We start from the raw sequence: 16,920 nt of genomic DNA, 5'->3' as shown, positions 1-16,920 counted from the left end.
TCCTTTATCTGCCATCCACCCACAACCACATTCTGGTTTCTCTTCTATACTTGGCCTTGTGCTGATCGTTATAAGGACTACAGAAGTGGGTCAGGCCTGGCCCTGGTGATCAGCGGAGAAGCGGCCCTGGTGACCCCGGGAAAGATCAGCAGCCTGCCCTACCACTCGTCCACAGCTCTCTGGGGACTTACCTTGACCACTTTGAGCACTTTGATGGCAGAATTCTGGAAGCAGTTTTCCTTCAGGAATGAGCAGATGGTATCAACAGCCTTGTTCACTTGAGCCAAGAACTGACGGTTGGGCTGGAGAAAGTCACTGATGAACTTGTCAAGGTCCCCAGCTGGGGTTTGGTAAAGGAGAGCAGGCTACAGAAAGAATATAGGTATTGAGACAGGACTCCCAATGAATGCCCCGGCCCTGACTCTTGACATTCTATGTGGATGAGACCTTCACTATCTATCTCCCATATCCCTCTTCTTCCTCAGCTGGTTGGCAGGTCTTTGTGGTAGCATCAGAAGGACCTGAGTTCAAGTCCTGGTTCCACCACCAACACACAGCCTTGGTCGCCCCATATGGGCAAGAACTAGGCTCATGCCTCACTGGATTGTCTGGAGTATTAAGCACTGGTTATGAGCTCCTGCTGAAAAATAGTAAATGCGATAAAATCACGTCCCTTTGGGAACTGGCTATCATCGTCAGCGGGGTTCCCTGGAAGTAGAGCTTGTGATGGGGTTTCCTGTGCCTGGTTTAACTGGGGGCAGTGCTTGCAGGAGAAGGGGAGTGAGGGAAGTAGGAGAGGGCTGGAGAAGGAGCTAAGTAAGGTTCCAGCTAGAGGAAGCTTTTTCCTAATCCTGTGGGGACACTGGACTAAGAATTGCATCATAGAGCTGGTCTTGCCGTAGAACAGAGGAGGGCCTTTTGTACCCATGTTAATCAAGTCCTGGCTGGGACTGAACAATCTGCATGTTTCAGCTGTAAGCCGCCAGCAGCAAACACTCTGAGCAGCTGGGGATGTGTGCACCAGTGGGGAAAGGGGACCTGGGAGGGGGTGTCGACAGCATCCGCCACCCTAGGGATTCCTCTCTTACCATCACATCCCATGGCTGCACAGATGTGCCTTCCGTACTCCTCAAGCAAGCCTGAGTCTCCAGAACTGCTGCTTCTTGGGCCAACAGCTCCCAGCTGCCCTGGCCCACATTCCAGGTGGGGTCACCAGGATCCAGGATCAGGGGTCTGGGGGCAGAGTGGATGGGCAGGCACGGGGGGAAAGATGGGAATCAATGAAGGAGCAGGGAGTGGTGGTGAGAGGGACTAGGAAAGGGTGTGGGAGCTGGAGAGAAGGAAAAGAGTGTCAGGACCTTAGGTTTGGCCCAATCTCCCGCAAGCACAGGAGGGTTCCTGCCTGGCTGCTCCAGTCAGGAAGGTATTAGGCTCCTTAATCTAAGAAATGATATTTTATTGTGTTAATGAAACTGACCCTGGCTCCTTTTGGGGCTTCTGGTGTCCCTGCTTCCTCAGTAAAGAGTCCAGAAGGAAGCAGAGTGGGGAGTGGGCCTGGGGCACCCAGATCCCACCCTGGCCCCCTTTTGGATACAATGACTCCCCAGCAACAGCGAGAGAGGAGAAGGATGATGCAGGAAAGGCAATGGGGAAGTGGATCTGCACCTTGGTTTCTGAAGCTGGCCAAGAAGATGTGTTCTGATCGCTGGGTCCTCGAAGCTATAGTTGACTGTCCAGTAGACACAGAGCTGCTGGTGCTGCTGGACAAGCTCTAGAACAGTCTTTAAGCCTTGCGCCATTTTGAAAGAATCCTCCCCACAGCCTTGCTCCCAGGCGAAGATGGTCAGGAGCTCCAGGGCATAGACCGGAGGCAGAGAGGCACAGGCTGGCTGCTGTCCTTTGTTCTGAGCTGCGACCTATGTCACCCAAAAGCCAACCAAAGAGTAAGTGGATATGAGCACCTACTATGTGCTAAGCATGGCCCTATGTACTTGGAGAGGGAGGGGGAATATAAAAAAAATAAAAACACGGAAAAAATAGAACGCTTCTTATTTTACAGGTGGATAAACAGAGGCCTGGGGTGGGGATAGGGACTTGTTCAAGGTCACACAATGACCCGAGACCAGACTTGATCTTTGCATGGAGTCTCTCTTCCTAGGGTGTACAAGAATGGGGGCTCCAACATATTTAGCTTGGTATGCCAACATCTGTCACAATAGTGACGTTAGCAGCAGTGGTGCTCAGGAGATGTTTGTTGAATGAATACATGATTGTCAGCGCATTCAGAGAAGTGTTTAGCGGCGGATGCCCAGAGTTTATTCAGTACAATTTCCGCAGAGGACGGTAATGGTGGAACAGCATAAGCTAGGGCTTGGGGGTGGGCAAGAACAGGGAAAGCATCAGCAGTGTGAGGAAGGGGGAGAAACTGATGAGCTAGAGAAATGAGCACTTGGGGGCCTGATGGAGGAGAGACCCTCTCTCAGCAAGGGCTTCTGGCCAGGGGAAGAAGTGGAGGATGGAGGAGGTGGTCCTTCTACCTGGGATGGCCAATAAGAAGTGAAGGAAGGGAGCTGTCTGCCTAGGGGAGGAGCTGATTGGCTGAAGCAGTTGCCATGACAGCGGTTGCTTCTCGAGAGGAGCAAGGATACCTGGAGGCCTCACCTGGCGGTACCAGTGCTTCACCAGCAGGATCAGGCTCTTCAGTTTTGCTGGACGAACGTTCACGAAGTTCCTCCGCAGCTCTGCGAAGCAGGCTGCGTGCTCGCCCCCCTGGCAGCCGCTCTGGAGGAGGGTCGAGTAGACCTGGGGCGCAGGTTTGGCACCAGCACAGAGCTGCCCTGTGGACATTTGAAATGTGCTGAGGGCACGGCTCTAACGACAACAGCGGCATGTCCTAACCCGGCTACTCACCAGCCTTTATTAATATCTGAACGTTAATCACATAGCAGTGCAATCAGTGATGCACAATCTACAACATAGAATAGAACTTTTTTTTTTTTTTTTTAGCACCAAATATGTGCTGGGTGCTTTTCAGTAATTTTCACTAATCCAGCCAATGACTCTGCAAGGTGAGTGATCCTGACCCCTAGACAAGCTACGTAGCATAGTGGGCAAGAGAATTCATCCCCAAGGCACAGGCTGGAGGCGCCCCTCACCCACGGCATCAAAGGCAGGCACCAGGCACACATCCATCCAGCTTTCTAGGGCCGTAGACACCAGCCGGAACTGCAAAGCCTCGGGCACGGTCTGCTCAGGAAACTCCAGGCTCAGGCCGGGGACTGGGTCCTGCCACCAGGATTCCAGCTGTGCCTGCATCTCCTGAAGGATCTCTGGGCGGCGGGCCCTTTGGTCCCTGTAGTCCTCGAAGCAGTTGAGGAAAATGACCAGTTCGGCATCACAGCCACCCCTCAGGTCTGTGCCCCGGCCAAAGGAGCCCCCCTGCAGAGGAAGGAACATCTCAGACCCATGACTGTCCCTGAGCTCAGGAGTCAGACTCTGACCCCAACTCTCCACCCCATCTGCAGCCCCGACAGTACTCTCACTGATGTGGGGCCCGGGGCCACCACAACAGAGGCAGGCTGCACAAGGGTTGTGACCTCTGATTCTTAGAAGCCTGGCAGGGTCTGACTATATTTGTCTGCCCCTGCCCTCTGACCCTCAGGAGTCAGACCAACTTGCAGCAACAGATAACGGGAATGCGGTGGCATGGGGTGCAAGGATGAAAGATTTTGGCCAATCACCTGCAGCATCTACTGACTGCACATCTGGACCACAGGTAGCAAATTGAGGTCCCAGGGTCAAATGAGGCCTGCAGATGTGCTTTGTTGGCCTATTTTAATCAACCAGCCAACCAATCCATTCATTCATCTGTTCAAGACATATTTATTGAGCACTCACATGTACCAAGATATGGGAGTGCATCCAAGTTCCCTGTTCTCCTGGAACTTATATTCTAGCAGGGGGGGAGAAAGGAAGGACAGTCAGCAAACAAAAGCCTCCGGAAAGTGCTAAGTGCTGTGTGGAGACAAATAAAATAGTGAGGGGACTGGAGATGGAAGGGAGGTTGCAGCTGTAAATTGAGCAGTCAGACCTCAGTGGGAAGGGGACTGGGATCCCAGACTCGAAGGAGGGGGAGGGAGCCAAGTGCATGGAGGGAGGGGGAAAAGAACATTCCAGAAATAGAAACCAGGCAGTATGGACTGTGCCCAGTGAGTTCAAGAAGCAGCCAGGAGGCCAGTATGGGGTAAGCAAAGGTCAGAGACCAGGACCAGATCCTACCAGCCTTGAAGCCATTGTGCTCTGTGAAACCGCAGAGGATTTTGAACAGAGGAGGGACGTGGTCTGATTACGGTAATAGTGGTTTCAAAAACTATCATTAAAATTTTGTTTAAAAGCTAGCACTTGGATATATACCTGCCAGCCCTCAGCTGCGTCGCTCTGGCTCCTTCCCTTCCTTACTGTGGTACCCAGGACATTTCCATCGGTGTCCCCATCCACCAACTCACCTTGCTGACCCTCGAGGCCTTGTAGACACACTTCTCTCGGAGGCAACCCAAGATGACATTGATGGCCTTGCCGACCTGCTTCTGGAACTGGGGGTTTGGTTTCAAGTGGTCCTGGATGAAGCGGTCCAGGTCCTTGGTGGCGATCTGAGACAGATCCACAGCCCTCCCCAGCGTAGAAGGGGTGATGCTGTCTGGCCCTGGGGGTCGGGGAGCTGGCCATGAGGGCTGCCTGCTTCCTGCCCTTGGGGGCACAGCATTGAGACTGCTGCTGTTCCCAGGGGTCCTCTGGGCATCGTCTCGCTGGATGGGGTGGTCTAAACCTGAGCACCCAGCACGTGGAAGGCCCTGGAGGTGTGTTGAAAGAGTTGTCTTTGCAGGCATAGAAGTTTCTCCATCCCTTCTCTTGCCAGCCCCCTCCCAACATAGTCAGGGTGACTGAGATTCAGAGGTGGGAGTGGGGGAGGGGGTGCACTGCTGGCCCATACGGTGCCTTTGTAAAGATTAGAAAAAAGTGCCCTTACAGACAGGATAAATTCTTAAAAGGAGCCCTGTGCTGGGCAGACACTGTGGTAGGCAGACACTGAGCCCATGCATGCACTCAAAGATGTTCCTCCAAGCAGGCTCAGCTTGGTGATCAGATTGAGTGCCTGTGGCCTCCACTCTGAACTCTGTCCCACACCCCACGGCCCCAGCGCCCAGTAGATGCTCAGGGAACACTGAGCATGTGAATTAGGTGTGGCTTTACACCTGATGAGGATCCCAGGAGCCCCTCACTCACGGTCCCCTCCCAGGGCTGCACAGTGTCCCCTGCCGTCTGCAGAAAGCACGGGTGCTCATAGCAGGACTCTGCCTCTCTGGCCAGTATATCCCAGTGCCACGTGGCTCCATTCCCAACATCCCACGTGGGGTCAGCCGGGTCCAGGATCACAGGCCTGCAAATCCAGAGGGACAGGAAGATTCTGTTTAGTAAGATGGTCAAGATCAGGGGCTCTGAGGTCAAGCAGAACTGGTTCCAATCCCAGCTCTTCTACTTTCAGTGTGACCTGGGGTAGATGGCTTACCTCCTCTGAACCTGTTTCCTTATCTGCAAAATGGGGATAACCACAGTGCCTGCTCTGGTGGGTTGTTGTAGAGATTAAATTGGAGCAAAAGTCCTTCCTCAACTCTGGCAGCACATGAGAATCATAAAATACGAGGATCCATCCCCAGGGACTCAGAGTTACCACCATGATGTAGCCATTTTATTCCTACACGTGTATCCAATGGTGCCCATACACAGAAGTGCATGTACGAGGCCCTTCTAGACTGTTCCTAACAGCCTTCCTGTAATAGCCCCAGGGCAGAAACAACCAAATATCCATCATCAGCAGAATGGAAAGCATATTGTGATAAATTCACGTAATTGAATACTATTTGGCAACACAAAACAATCAACAATAATAAGCAAGTACACAAAACTATACGGAAGAATTTCAAAAGCATGATATTGAGAAAGAGATGCCAGACACAAAAGCATATGTCGTATGATTCCATTTCAAGATTTCAAAACAGATAGGACTGGAATGGTAAGAGTCAGAGTGGGGTCACCTCTGGGAAGTTACTGACCTGGAGAAATAAAAGGGAAGCTTGTTCTCCCTTGATCTGATGGTGGTTTCACGGGCTTGTTCACTTTATAGAAAGTCACCAAAATGTGCACCTAAGGAGCACCTGGGTGGCTTAGTGGTTGAGTGTCTGCCTTTGGCTCAGGTCGTGATCCTGGGGTCCTGGGATCGAGTCCCGCATCAGGCTCCCTGCATGGGGCCTGCTTCTTCCTTGCCTGTGTCTCTGCCTCTCTCTCTCTCTCTCTCTCTCATTCTGTATCTCTCACGAATAAGTAAATAAAATCTTTAAAAAAACAGAAACCAAAAAACAAAATGTGCACCTTGGATGTGTATACTATGTGTCGCTAAAATCCTCACACATAAAATAAGTTCACACAAGAAAAAGCTTTTTTAAAAACTGCCCTGGGCAGCCCGGGTGGCTCAGCGGTTTAGCGCCTGCCTTCAGCCCGGGGCGTGATCCTGGAGACCGGGGATCGAGTCCCACGTCGGGCTCCCTGCATGGAGCCTGCTTTTCCCTCTGCCTGTGTCTCTACCTCTCTGTGTGTCTGTCATGAATAAATAAATAAAGTCTTTAAAAAAACCCAAAATTGCCCCAAGTGATTTTAATTTCCCTCTGGGGCTAAATCCAGTTAGGGAGTGCATGTACAGTGCCTGGCTTTGGCCCTCAGGAAATGAGACCTATTTTATCACGTTAATTATCTCCCGTGGCCCTAGCCCAGGAAAGTGGGTCCGTGGGGCATATGGGGAGGTACCTGGGTTTTTTCAGCTGGGAACTCAAGAAGCTCCTGACTGTAGGGTTCTCGAAGCCATAGTTGAGCGTCCAGAAAACACACAGCTGCCGATACTCCTGGATCAGGCCTAGGACGGTCCGGAGGCCCTGGGCCAGGCTGAAGGCATCCTTCCCACAGCCCTGCTCCCAGGCGAAGATGGTCAGCAGCTCCAGGGCATAGGCTGGAGGCAGCATCTCCCTCTTCGCTTCCTCCTGGCATACCTGTAAGACGGTGAAGGGGAGGGGAAAAAAGAGCTCTCGGCAGAACTTTGCTGGATCTTTCAGGCTCTGGGGGGCAGACCCCACACGCTGAAGCCTGGGATGAGATGCTATGTTCTAGGAGCAACATGATATTTCCCATCTGCCTTCGACTTGGAGCTTCAGCAAAGTCATGGGCTCATGTGAGATTCAAGCCCTTAGGACTGGGGAGCAGTCAGAGAGAGGCCAGTGGCTAATGTGAGACTGTCACTGATCCCTCAAAAGAAACCATGGCAGACTTTGCCCAGGGTCACACAGCAAGTCAGTGGCTGAGCAAGAACTGGAATCCAGGACCTCCACAGACCAGACTTGCTTTATGATGAGTGGTCCAAGAAGAGGACTAAGCCATGTGCCCTAAGATTTTGTGGGCTTGTCCCCTCATCTCCAGGCACAGGCTGGGCACCCCTTCCTCAAAGCATAAGAGTCTATCAACAAACATGCATATTTTGGAGGGAGGTTGTTATTCCAGAGGCTGGAATGGGAGATGTACAAACTCCACATTACTTCACACCATACATAAAATATTCCAGATAGTTTCAAAGCCCTAAAACCACATAAGAAGAAAATCTTAATACCTTTTGAGAGGAACCACAGAAGAATAATTTTAGAAAGTCAGGATAGGCAAAGTCTTATTACACAAGACATATGAGGTACAAATCATGTTTTTCTTAAGGAAAACATGAACACACCTGATTACATTAAAATTCAAACATTTTTCTGTGGTGAGAGACCTATGAACAAAATGAAAGTACAAGCCATGGACAGGGATAGTAGATTTACATTATAGTAACTCAATAAGAATTAGCACCCAGAATATATAAAGAGCTCCAACAAACCAACAATAAGAAGACAGCTAAAGTGGTGGAAAATAATAAATGATATGAACAGGCAGTTCCCACAAAGAGAAACATGAATGGCTGCAAAACATAAGAAAATATTCTCACTGCCATGAAATCACAAATTTAAACAGTCATATGCCTGCATCAAGGACCCTCAGGGGAGGCCTCACCTGACGGTACCAGTGCTTCACCAGCAAGATCAGGCTCTTCAGTTTTGCCGGACGAACGTTCACAAAGTTCCTCCGCAGCTCTGCAAAGCAGGCTGCGTGCTCGCCCCCCTGGCAACCACTGTGGAGGAGAGTCGAGTAGACCTGGGGCGCAGGTTTGGCACCAGCACAGAGCTGCCCTGTGGGTGGGAAATGATGTGAATCAGAAAAGGTTCTGAGGCACAGGATGGAGAAACTGGGGGGAATTTGGTGGCAGGGGGTGGAAGGAGCAGAGATTCACTAGCATGGGGGTTGGAGGATAAAGAAGAGGGCCTGGAGCTTCTCATGTGGCAGAGAGGAAAGCTCCAGGCCAGAAGGAAGGGTCCCTTCCTTCCAAACCCAGGGCCAGGCTGAAGAAGATCAGCCATATCCCAAGGTGGTTAAATAGGAATGATGCTTCCAGCTGAGTCAGGAGTACTTATAACCTGGCAGTTCTTCCCACCCCGAGGCTCCCTCAGGCACTATTAAAACACCACCGTACATACCTTTAATTAATTGGTGCCAGAGGGAAATAGCTGGAGAAATAGAAGGCAAGAGGTTCTGATGCCTTAGCAGGGATTGCTAATTTTTTTTAGTGCTTTGGACATGCCAGGCAGGCGCTCTGCTGAAAGTTTCATGTGAGCCCCCCATATTTCCACCAAAACCCTATCGGGAAGTATTCTTCACCTCATTTTACAGCCCAGGACCCTGAAGCTCAGAGAAATTCAGTACTCTCCCCAAGGTTATATAGCTGGCAAGTGATGGAGACAGGATTGGCACTTAAAGCTGGCTGACTTTACAGTATGTGCCTTTTCTCCACCACTTCCTGTGGGCCTAGCCTGGGAAATGTGAACACTCTCCATAATTTCCCAGATTCCTATCATCGCTTCCATGCTGTGTGACTTTGGGTGAGTTACTGTCTGTCTCTGTGCCTCAGTGTCCTTATTAATAAAAAGGAAGATAAGACAGTACAGACCTCATAGGTTTATTTTGAGAATTAATGAGATAAGGTATGTCAGGGGTTTGGAATAGCTAAGCATTTAATAAGTAGTAGCTATTATGATTAATATATGTGTACCCAGAGGGTGGGTGTAGTAGGTGTGGGATTGTGTGGCTGTCTGCCAGGACATCATAATCTGGATAAATTCGACAGCTATCCCCCAGGGCATCATGGTCAATAAGAATAATAAGAATGGTGGAAAATAATAATGATAATAATAATAATAATAAGACCTCTGGGGGGCTCAGTGGTTGAGCATCTGCCTTCACTCAGGGCGTGATCCCGGGGTCCTGGGATCAAGTCCTGCATCGGGCTCCCTGCATGGAGCCTGCTTCTCCCTCTACCTGTGTCTCTGCCTCTCTCTCTGTGCCTCTCATGAATAAATAAATAAAATCTTAACAAAAAATAATAAGAAGAAAATAACAACAAGCACTCATATAGTCACAGCATGTGCCAGGCACTGTTCTAAGTTCATCACATGCATTGATGCATACAGTCTCTGTAAGATGCATTACTAGGGTTCCATTATTATTAACCTCATTTTACATATGTGGGCACAGGGGCACATTATTATATTAAATCAAGCATGGACATAATATGAAGGGGAATCACATTAATGCTTTTAAGATAAAAATACAAGATTTTGCAGAATTCTGGCCTTGTCCACAGTCCCCTGCTCCCAGGCACCTGCCCGTTTGCCTTCTCCTTTGGGGTATTTATAGAAGGGCTGAGCAGCATTGATCTAGGCAGTCGCTGAAGGAAAGTCTCCCCAGTTGCTTGAGCGAGGGCCAAGCACCTGGACACCAGGACTACGGATCCATGAGGAACTGGGCCTTCTTGGCCCATTCTCAGTATGTTTAGTGAGGAAACTGGAGCCCAGAGAGGGTCGCCCAGGCCACATAGAAGGTTGGGGCAGGGTCCGAACAGCAAGCCCTGTCTTACTCCTAATGATCTTGCCCCCAAGCCTGGAAGGGGCCAGGGACCCCTCACCCAGAGCGTCAAAGGCCGGCACCAAGCTAACATCCATCCAGTTTTCAAGGTCCGTGGATGCCAGGCGGAACTGTAGGACCCCGGGCCTGTCCTGCCAAAGAGTCTCAAAGTTCAGACCGGGGATGGGTTTCTGCCACCAAGATTGCAGCAGGTCCCACAGATCTTTGAGGATCTCTGCCCTATCGACGCTGTGGTCCTTGTAGCTCTTGAAGCAGTCGAGGAAGATGACAATTTCAGAATCACAGCCACCCCTCAGGGCTGTGCCCCGGCCGGCGGAGCCTCCCTACAAAGAAAAAAAAATAACTCAGAATTCTGCATTCTTCCATTCTAGGGCCCACACGGGCCGGCAGGCAACCTAAGTGAAGCAAGGGGGTTGTGTGGGGAGACTGTGGGCACACAGCTCCTGGCATTTGAAGTCATGCAGAAATACAGGTCAAGGAGTGCCTGGGTGGCACAGTCGGTTAAGCATCTGCCTTCGGCTCAGGGTCCTGGGATTGAGTCCCACATCAAGCTCCCTGCTCAGTGGGGAGTCTGCTTGTTCCTCTCCCTCTGCCCCTGCTCATGCTCACTCTCTCTCGAATGAATGAATGAATGAATGAATGAATTCAGGTCGAGCACAGCCAGCTCTGAGTTTTAAAGAAAAGCAATTTTCTTTTTTTAAAAGATTTTATTTATTTATTCACAAGAGACCCAGAGAGAGAGAGGCAGAGACACACACAGAGGGAAAAGCAGGTTCCAAGCAGGAAGCCCGATGTGGGACTCGATCCTGGGACTCCAGGATCACGCCTTGAGCCAAAGGCAGATAGATGCTCAACAGCTGAGCCACCCAGGTGTCCCGAAAAGCAATTTTCAATTGTAAACTCATGGTTTCTAAATGTTGGCAACCTACTTCAGAACATTTTTGTTAATTTAAAAATTTTCAATTTTTTAAAAATTAAAACTGTTGGTGAAACAAATTCTGGTCTGCAGAACACATGTTTGTGACCTTTGCCTATGATACGATCCACTGAATTTGCGGCACCTCTCTGAAGGGTATTTCTTTCTGCAAAGCCGTCAGCAGGGATTTGGGAAGGAAACTCACAGGCTCAGAGTCTCTCCTCTGTGTCTGCAGCTCTGTCAAATGCCTGACAACCTGTAATCTCACTTCCAGGCAATACCGCTGAAGTGGTTACTTGTGGTTGCATGAGACCGTGAGGCTCAGGGCGGAGAAGTGAGTAACACAGCCCGGAAAAGACAAGAAGCAAGATTAGCCCTCCAGGGGCATCTCCCCGACCAAGCTGGGATGGCTAATTATCCCAGTGGTATCCCAGTTTGCTTGCTGCCAGCTCCTCACATCGGGGGCTGCCAACCAAGGGGGAACAGGGCAGAGCACAGAAGATTGTAGACTGAGCACTTCCTGCATATTTTGCACATGATCATCTCAGTGAAGCTCCCTAACACGCCTGGGAGAAAGGTTGTGGTTTGCTCTCACTTTACAGAGGAGGAAATGGGGAAACGAAAGTGCAGGGAGGTTGCTTAGCAACACCCCACCTGGAGAGGCAGCAGGGTGCTTTGAAGGTCAGAAGGTCAACTCAGGAGATCCAGCTCCAAGCCCACCTTCTTCCGGCACCCCCTCCCCATAGATTAAAATACTTTTTATTATGAACATTTCTACACTTACATGGAAGAAGAAAGGGTTGGTTTTGTTTTTTTTTTTTTTAGATTTTATTTATTTATTCATGAGAGACAGAAAGAGAGAGAGGCAGATACACAGGCAGAGGGAGAAGCAGGCTCCATGTAGGGAGCCCGCAGCAGGACTCGATCCCGGGTCCCCAGGATCAGGCCCTGAGCTGAAGGCAGCTATAAACTGCTGAGCCACCCGGGCTGCCCGAAGAAAGGGTTTTAAAGAAGTCTTTGACATATTTGCTCCTTTTATTTGACCCCTGTTTCCTTTTTATGTGATTTTAAGAGAAATTCCAGCCCCTGTGTCATTTCATCCACATACACTTTCATGGGCATCTAGAAAGTGGTGATCCCCAATGGGGGGGGGGTGACATTTGTCCCAAGGGATGTTTTGCAATGCTGAGAGATGTTTTTGGTGGTCATATAGGGAGCAGGGGAGCTCCTTCATGTTGGCACCCCCCGGGGGGGGGGGGCAGTTCTTCTGAGGTCTATCACCCCTTCTTTGCATTCTGGTCGACCCAGAAGTCCCAGGCTCATCTCACACATCGCACATCGTAGTCCAGCCGTGGAATCAGCCATTCTTCCACAGAGTCCTCTCTTCAGGGAGCAGCTTCTCAAGGCTGGAAAGGTAGCCCATAGCTGTACCCACTTCACCACTGCCTCCTTGAAATCCTGGAGTGATCAGAAGGCTGGAAGCTAAATGCAACCACGAGAGCTGTTCCAGGTTTTCCAGGGAAGCCGAGGAAGCCAGAGGTTTAGAGATTCTTAAATTCTTGCTCCGGGGATCCCTGGGTGGCGCAGCGGTTTGGCGCCTGCCTTTGGCCCAGGGCGTGATCCTGGAGACCCGGGATCGAATCCCACGTCGGGCTCCCGGTGCTTGGAGCCTGGTTCTCCCTCTGCCTGTGTCTCTGCCTCTCTCTCTCTCTCTCTCTGTGACTATCATAAATAAATAAAAATTTAAACAAAAAAAAAAAAATTCTTGCTCCGAAGAAATTTTTCCTGTCTACCTCCAAGGCAGAAATGTACCTCCACACTGCATAGGCTGCGTGTCTCTTCTCCGTTCCCTTCCCTTTTCATACCTCCCAAGCTACCACTCCACCGTCAGAAAGCACTAGCTGCTCTGGGGGCATCCCCTGCTCCGTATTCATCCCTCCCCTGACAAGCTCCAGGTCCCCTCTACCCCAGCCAGCTTCCCTCATGCAACCCTGGGGCCCCTGAATTTGCACTGAGGATATAGAAGCTGACACCTCCCTCCCTGAGTCTGTGGGCATCCTGTGGTCCCCGCGGCAGTGTGGCATTTAAGTGACAAAAATTGGCCTTGGGTAGTGGCTCACCCACACCCAGTCCCGGTTTCCCAAGTCATGATACAGGGATAATAATCGTACCTCACTAAGTGTCAGCATTACGCCAGGTGACTCATTTAACGAGACTGTGTTTATTGTTATTGGGTAGTTTCTCAGTCAATAGGCTATTAGGGCTATTAAAGAATACTCATGTTTCTGCATCCTGAGGGTCAGCCGCGGTGTGAGGACTGGCGTCTGTTTGGACCGGGTAGATAGATGACAGAGCCAACGAGCGAACCCAAGAGAGGCAGCCCGGAGGAGCAAGGATGCAAGAGTCAGGCTACCTGGCTTTGAAACCTGGCTGGACCTCTTACGAGCTTGGACACCTGATTTTGTCTCTGTGCCTCAGTTTCCCCCGTGTTAGGTGGGGTTCATGTCCCCACCCGGCCGGGCTGGTGCTGTCTAAATATGCCAAAGACAGGAGTGGAAAGAGCTGATCGGAACCGTCGGGGTCCGCGTCGCCCACGGTCCCGCGCCAGCCTCATCTGAGGGTCGCTCCTGTTTATAGGCGACCCCCCCCCCGCCCCCAAGGCGCCTACCTTGGCGGTTTTCAGCACCCTCCAGGGCTGGGCGGCGGCGCGGTCGCCGCGCTCACGCAGGGTGGTGGCCAGGGCGCCCAGGGCGCGCCAGGCGGCCCGCTGGAACTCGGCAGACGGCTGCAGGCGGCGGACCACCAGGCTGGCCAGCGCCGCGGCGGGGGTGCGGTACACGTCCATGGCCTGCTCCGCGCGCCGGGACGCTCCGCCCAGGCTGTGCGCCCGAGGCCGGGAGCCCGCCGCGCTGCTGCCCAGCCTCCTCCGCTGCTGCCCAGCCTCCTCCGCTGCTCCTCCTCCCTCCTCCCCAGGCCTTCCGTTCCTCTCCCGCTTTCAGTTTCATTTCTTTCCAGCAGCTCTGGGCTCCAGCGCCGATTTCCCACTCTAGGTTTCCTTTTCTCCACCTCCCCGCTTCCAGCACTGGGTCCGCCTACCCTGCACCCACCCGCCCAGCCACCCCGGCCAGCTGCCGGGAACGGCAACACACCTGAACAAAACGCCCTAACAGTAGCAGAGTGCTAGCAGGGGCACCGAGTCATGAACCCTGAGCATTGCAAGAGACGTGCAGGATTGACGGAGGACATGGTCACACCTGTAACCCAGCAGCCTGGAGGGGGTTCAACCCGAGGCTGGCTCTCTGGCTGAAGGAGGCATTGAAGAACCACCAGTGACAAAGAACATTTGCAGAACACTTGTACCTCATTGCTTTACATACATCCTCGCATCCAGTCCTCCCAACAACCAGGATGTAAGTGCTATTATTATCAAGCCCACTTGAGAGATGAGGAAGTTAAGGTACAGAGAATGGAGGCACCTTGACCAAGGTCACATGCGTAGACTGGATCCAAACCCAGTGCAAGTCTCAGTTCTCGTGCTCTGTTCTTACAGGAGCCAAGTCCTCCTAAATAATACAGGCATTCAATGCAATTCCAAAATGTTTAGAATTCCAGTTTTTAAAACGTCAAGATTATCCTTCTGAAATCTGTAAGAATTAAGAATTATGTTCAAGAGGAGAAATGAGGAAGGAAGGTCAGTGTAGGATGGCACCTCACATGATATTACATCTTAAGACATTGTGAAGCTTCAAGAGTTAAGTCCCTTTGGGACTGGCACAAAACTAGGCGGATAGTCCACTGCGGGGTGGAGACTTGAATCCACCAGGTTGCTCACTGATGTTTCTATCTTCACGCCTGTCTTCTCCCTTTCTGATGGTTTCACTGTGGCTCCTGTACCCAGTGGACCAGAACCTGAGCTCTTTCCCAGACCTGGCCCATGCCACAATCCATCCACTCCTCCCTATGTCACTCAAAATTCATTAGTCTTCTGTCCCATCCACTCAGGGATGTACCCTGACTTGGAGTGTATCTCCAGTAGCAATGAATGTTAACAAGGAATTCCTAAAGTCTGCCTTAACCTACAGGAAATAGATGGGGGTGGAGGGTGAACTTCAGAGTTCAGAGTGAATCAGAGGAAGAGGTGCAGACTACCAATGTGTGCATCCTGTTTATATTTTAGGTAGTGAGTGCCACATTATTGGGAGGTATTCAAGTGTAGGAAAAGGATTGTTTTGTAGGTTCAATGTTGTGGAGGGAATTCAAGCCAGGTACCCTCAGCCATAAAGCCGTAGTTTCATCCTCTTCCATCAGTTGGTCATTTCCTGATTCACAGGTCATTTAAGAAATCCTCCATTGGAGGGGCACCCAGGTGGTTCAGTGGTCGAGTGTCTGTCTTTGGCTCAGGGCGTGATCCTGGGGTCCTGGGATCGAGTCTCGCATCACGCTCTCTTCAAGGGGCCTACTTTTCCCTCTGCCTATGTCTCTGCCTCTCTCTCTCTCTGTGTCAATCATGAATAAATAAATAAAATCTTAAAAAAAGGAAAAAAGAAATCCTCCATTGGAGATGGTATTCTGAACACACTCTCGAGATCCTACCAAAATGACAGCAAAGATGTGTTAAAAGTATCATGCGACTAACTCAACAGGTTGGAAATCAAGAAAATCGGCGTCAAGGGACCAGCACATTTGAGGAATGTTGAGAAGGGAGAAAGCAGAGAGTCAAGATTCCACGAAGATGTGGGGCTGATTATATACACAAGCCTTCAACTACTGCCCTAGACTCTAGAAATCATAGGGAAGAGATTAAAAAATCTACTAATGCTGCTGGATCCTAAGTCGAGGCACCACTGGTGAACTGGAGACAATGAGACCGTGACATAGGTGCAGGATGGGATGAAGGAGGACAATTTTTGGCCTGAAACACCATAATGAAGAAAGTACTTCTTCAGGGTGGGAAGGGCTCTGAGGATTTCGAGGGTGGGGCCCTGGCATTTCACAGACAAAGGGGTGTGCAGGGAGGGCATCTGGGAGCTCTCACTCAGGGCTTCAAAGGTGGCATTACTTTAAAATTCCCCTTTTCTTGGGGCACCTGGGTGGCTCAATTGGTTAAGTGTCCACCTTCGGCTCAGGTCATGATCCCAGAGTCCTGGGATGGAGCCACACATCGGGCTCCCTACTCAGAGAATCTGCTTCTCTCTCTACTTCTGCCCATCCCCTTGTTTGTGCACTCGTGCTTTCTCTCTCTCTCTCTCTCTCTCTCTCTCTCTCTCGATCACTCTCTCTAAAATAAGTGAATAAAATCTTAAAAAAAATTCTCCTTCTCTTGAGCTGGGAGGACCTCAGCATCAATCCTGGACCTCCAGGTTCTCATCACCCGTTTTCTCTCTTTGACGGCCTTCTAGCTGTGCCCTCATTTTTTTGGCTGAAAGCCCTTCTCAGTTTCATTTCTTCACCAGGAAGTTACCTAAAATGGGGCAAGACCTCTGAGGATGCAGAACGGGTGACTCAGGAGCCGTGGTTTTCATATGATCATTTCCGTCTTCCCTTACATATCTGCTCCTCTGTTTCCAAATCTATGAATCTGTGCCAGAACCAGCAATTCCACATTACCAGCACCTAGAGATTTCTATAAGCCCCCCGGGGCCTGCTGGCTTTGCATAAGGTACCAGAGTTTAGCAGGAGAGAAATCCTTATCCAAAACATTTTTTATTTTTTGCAAGAAAAATTGCTTCAATGTTTCTTGTGGTCATACAAGTAATACAAGTTTATTGCACAAAATTGATAAAGTCAGGGGCACCTGGGTGGCTCAGTCAGGTCCTCATCCAAAGGTCCTGGCCCCCCCCAACCCCCCCACCCCGGTCTTCCTGCTCAGCTGAGTGAGAGTCTGATTCTCTTTCTCT

At 50.7% G+C, this 16,920-nt stretch overlaps 1 protein-coding gene across 1 annotated transcript in view; it reads right to left on the bottom strand.

Moving 5' to 3' along the window:
• LOC140618932 (2'-5'-oligoadenylate synthase 3-like) overlaps positions 1 to 13,883 on the bottom strand; it is a 45,497-nt gene extending 31,614 nt beyond the window's left edge. Inside the window, exons 1-11 of the mRNA XM_072801879.1 lie at positions 13,692 to 13,883; positions 10,148 to 10,430; positions 8,143 to 8,318; positions 6,859 to 7,097; positions 5,284 to 5,437; positions 4,506 to 4,850; positions 3,156 to 3,438; positions 2,662 to 2,837; positions 1,666 to 1,916; positions 1,089 to 1,233; positions 192 to 365 (exon numbers count right to left, since the gene is read on the bottom strand). Of these exons, the coding sequence (XP_072657980.1) occupies positions 192 to 365; positions 1,089 to 1,233; positions 1,666 to 1,916; positions 2,662 to 2,837; positions 3,156 to 3,438; positions 4,506 to 4,850; positions 5,284 to 5,437; positions 6,859 to 7,097; positions 8,143 to 8,318; positions 10,148 to 10,430; positions 13,692 to 13,868 (2,403 nt within the window). The 5' untranslated portion in view covers positions 13,869 to 13,883. The remainder of the gene's footprint in view (positions 1 to 191; positions 366 to 1,088; positions 1,234 to 1,665; positions 1,917 to 2,661; positions 2,838 to 3,155; positions 3,439 to 4,505; positions 4,851 to 5,283; positions 5,438 to 6,858; positions 7,098 to 8,142; positions 8,319 to 10,147; positions 10,431 to 13,691) is intronic.
• Between the last annotated feature and the right edge of the window lie 3,037 nt (positions 13,884 to 16,920).

Source organism: Canis lupus, chromosome 27 (genome assembly GCF_048164855.1).
Source record: "Canis lupus baileyi chromosome 27, mCanLup2.hap1, whole genome shotgun sequence".
Classification (NCBI taxonomy): Eukaryota; Metazoa; Chordata; class Mammalia; order Carnivora; family Canidae; genus Canis; species Canis lupus.
This window is presented reverse-complemented; position numbering and strand designations above follow the sequence as displayed.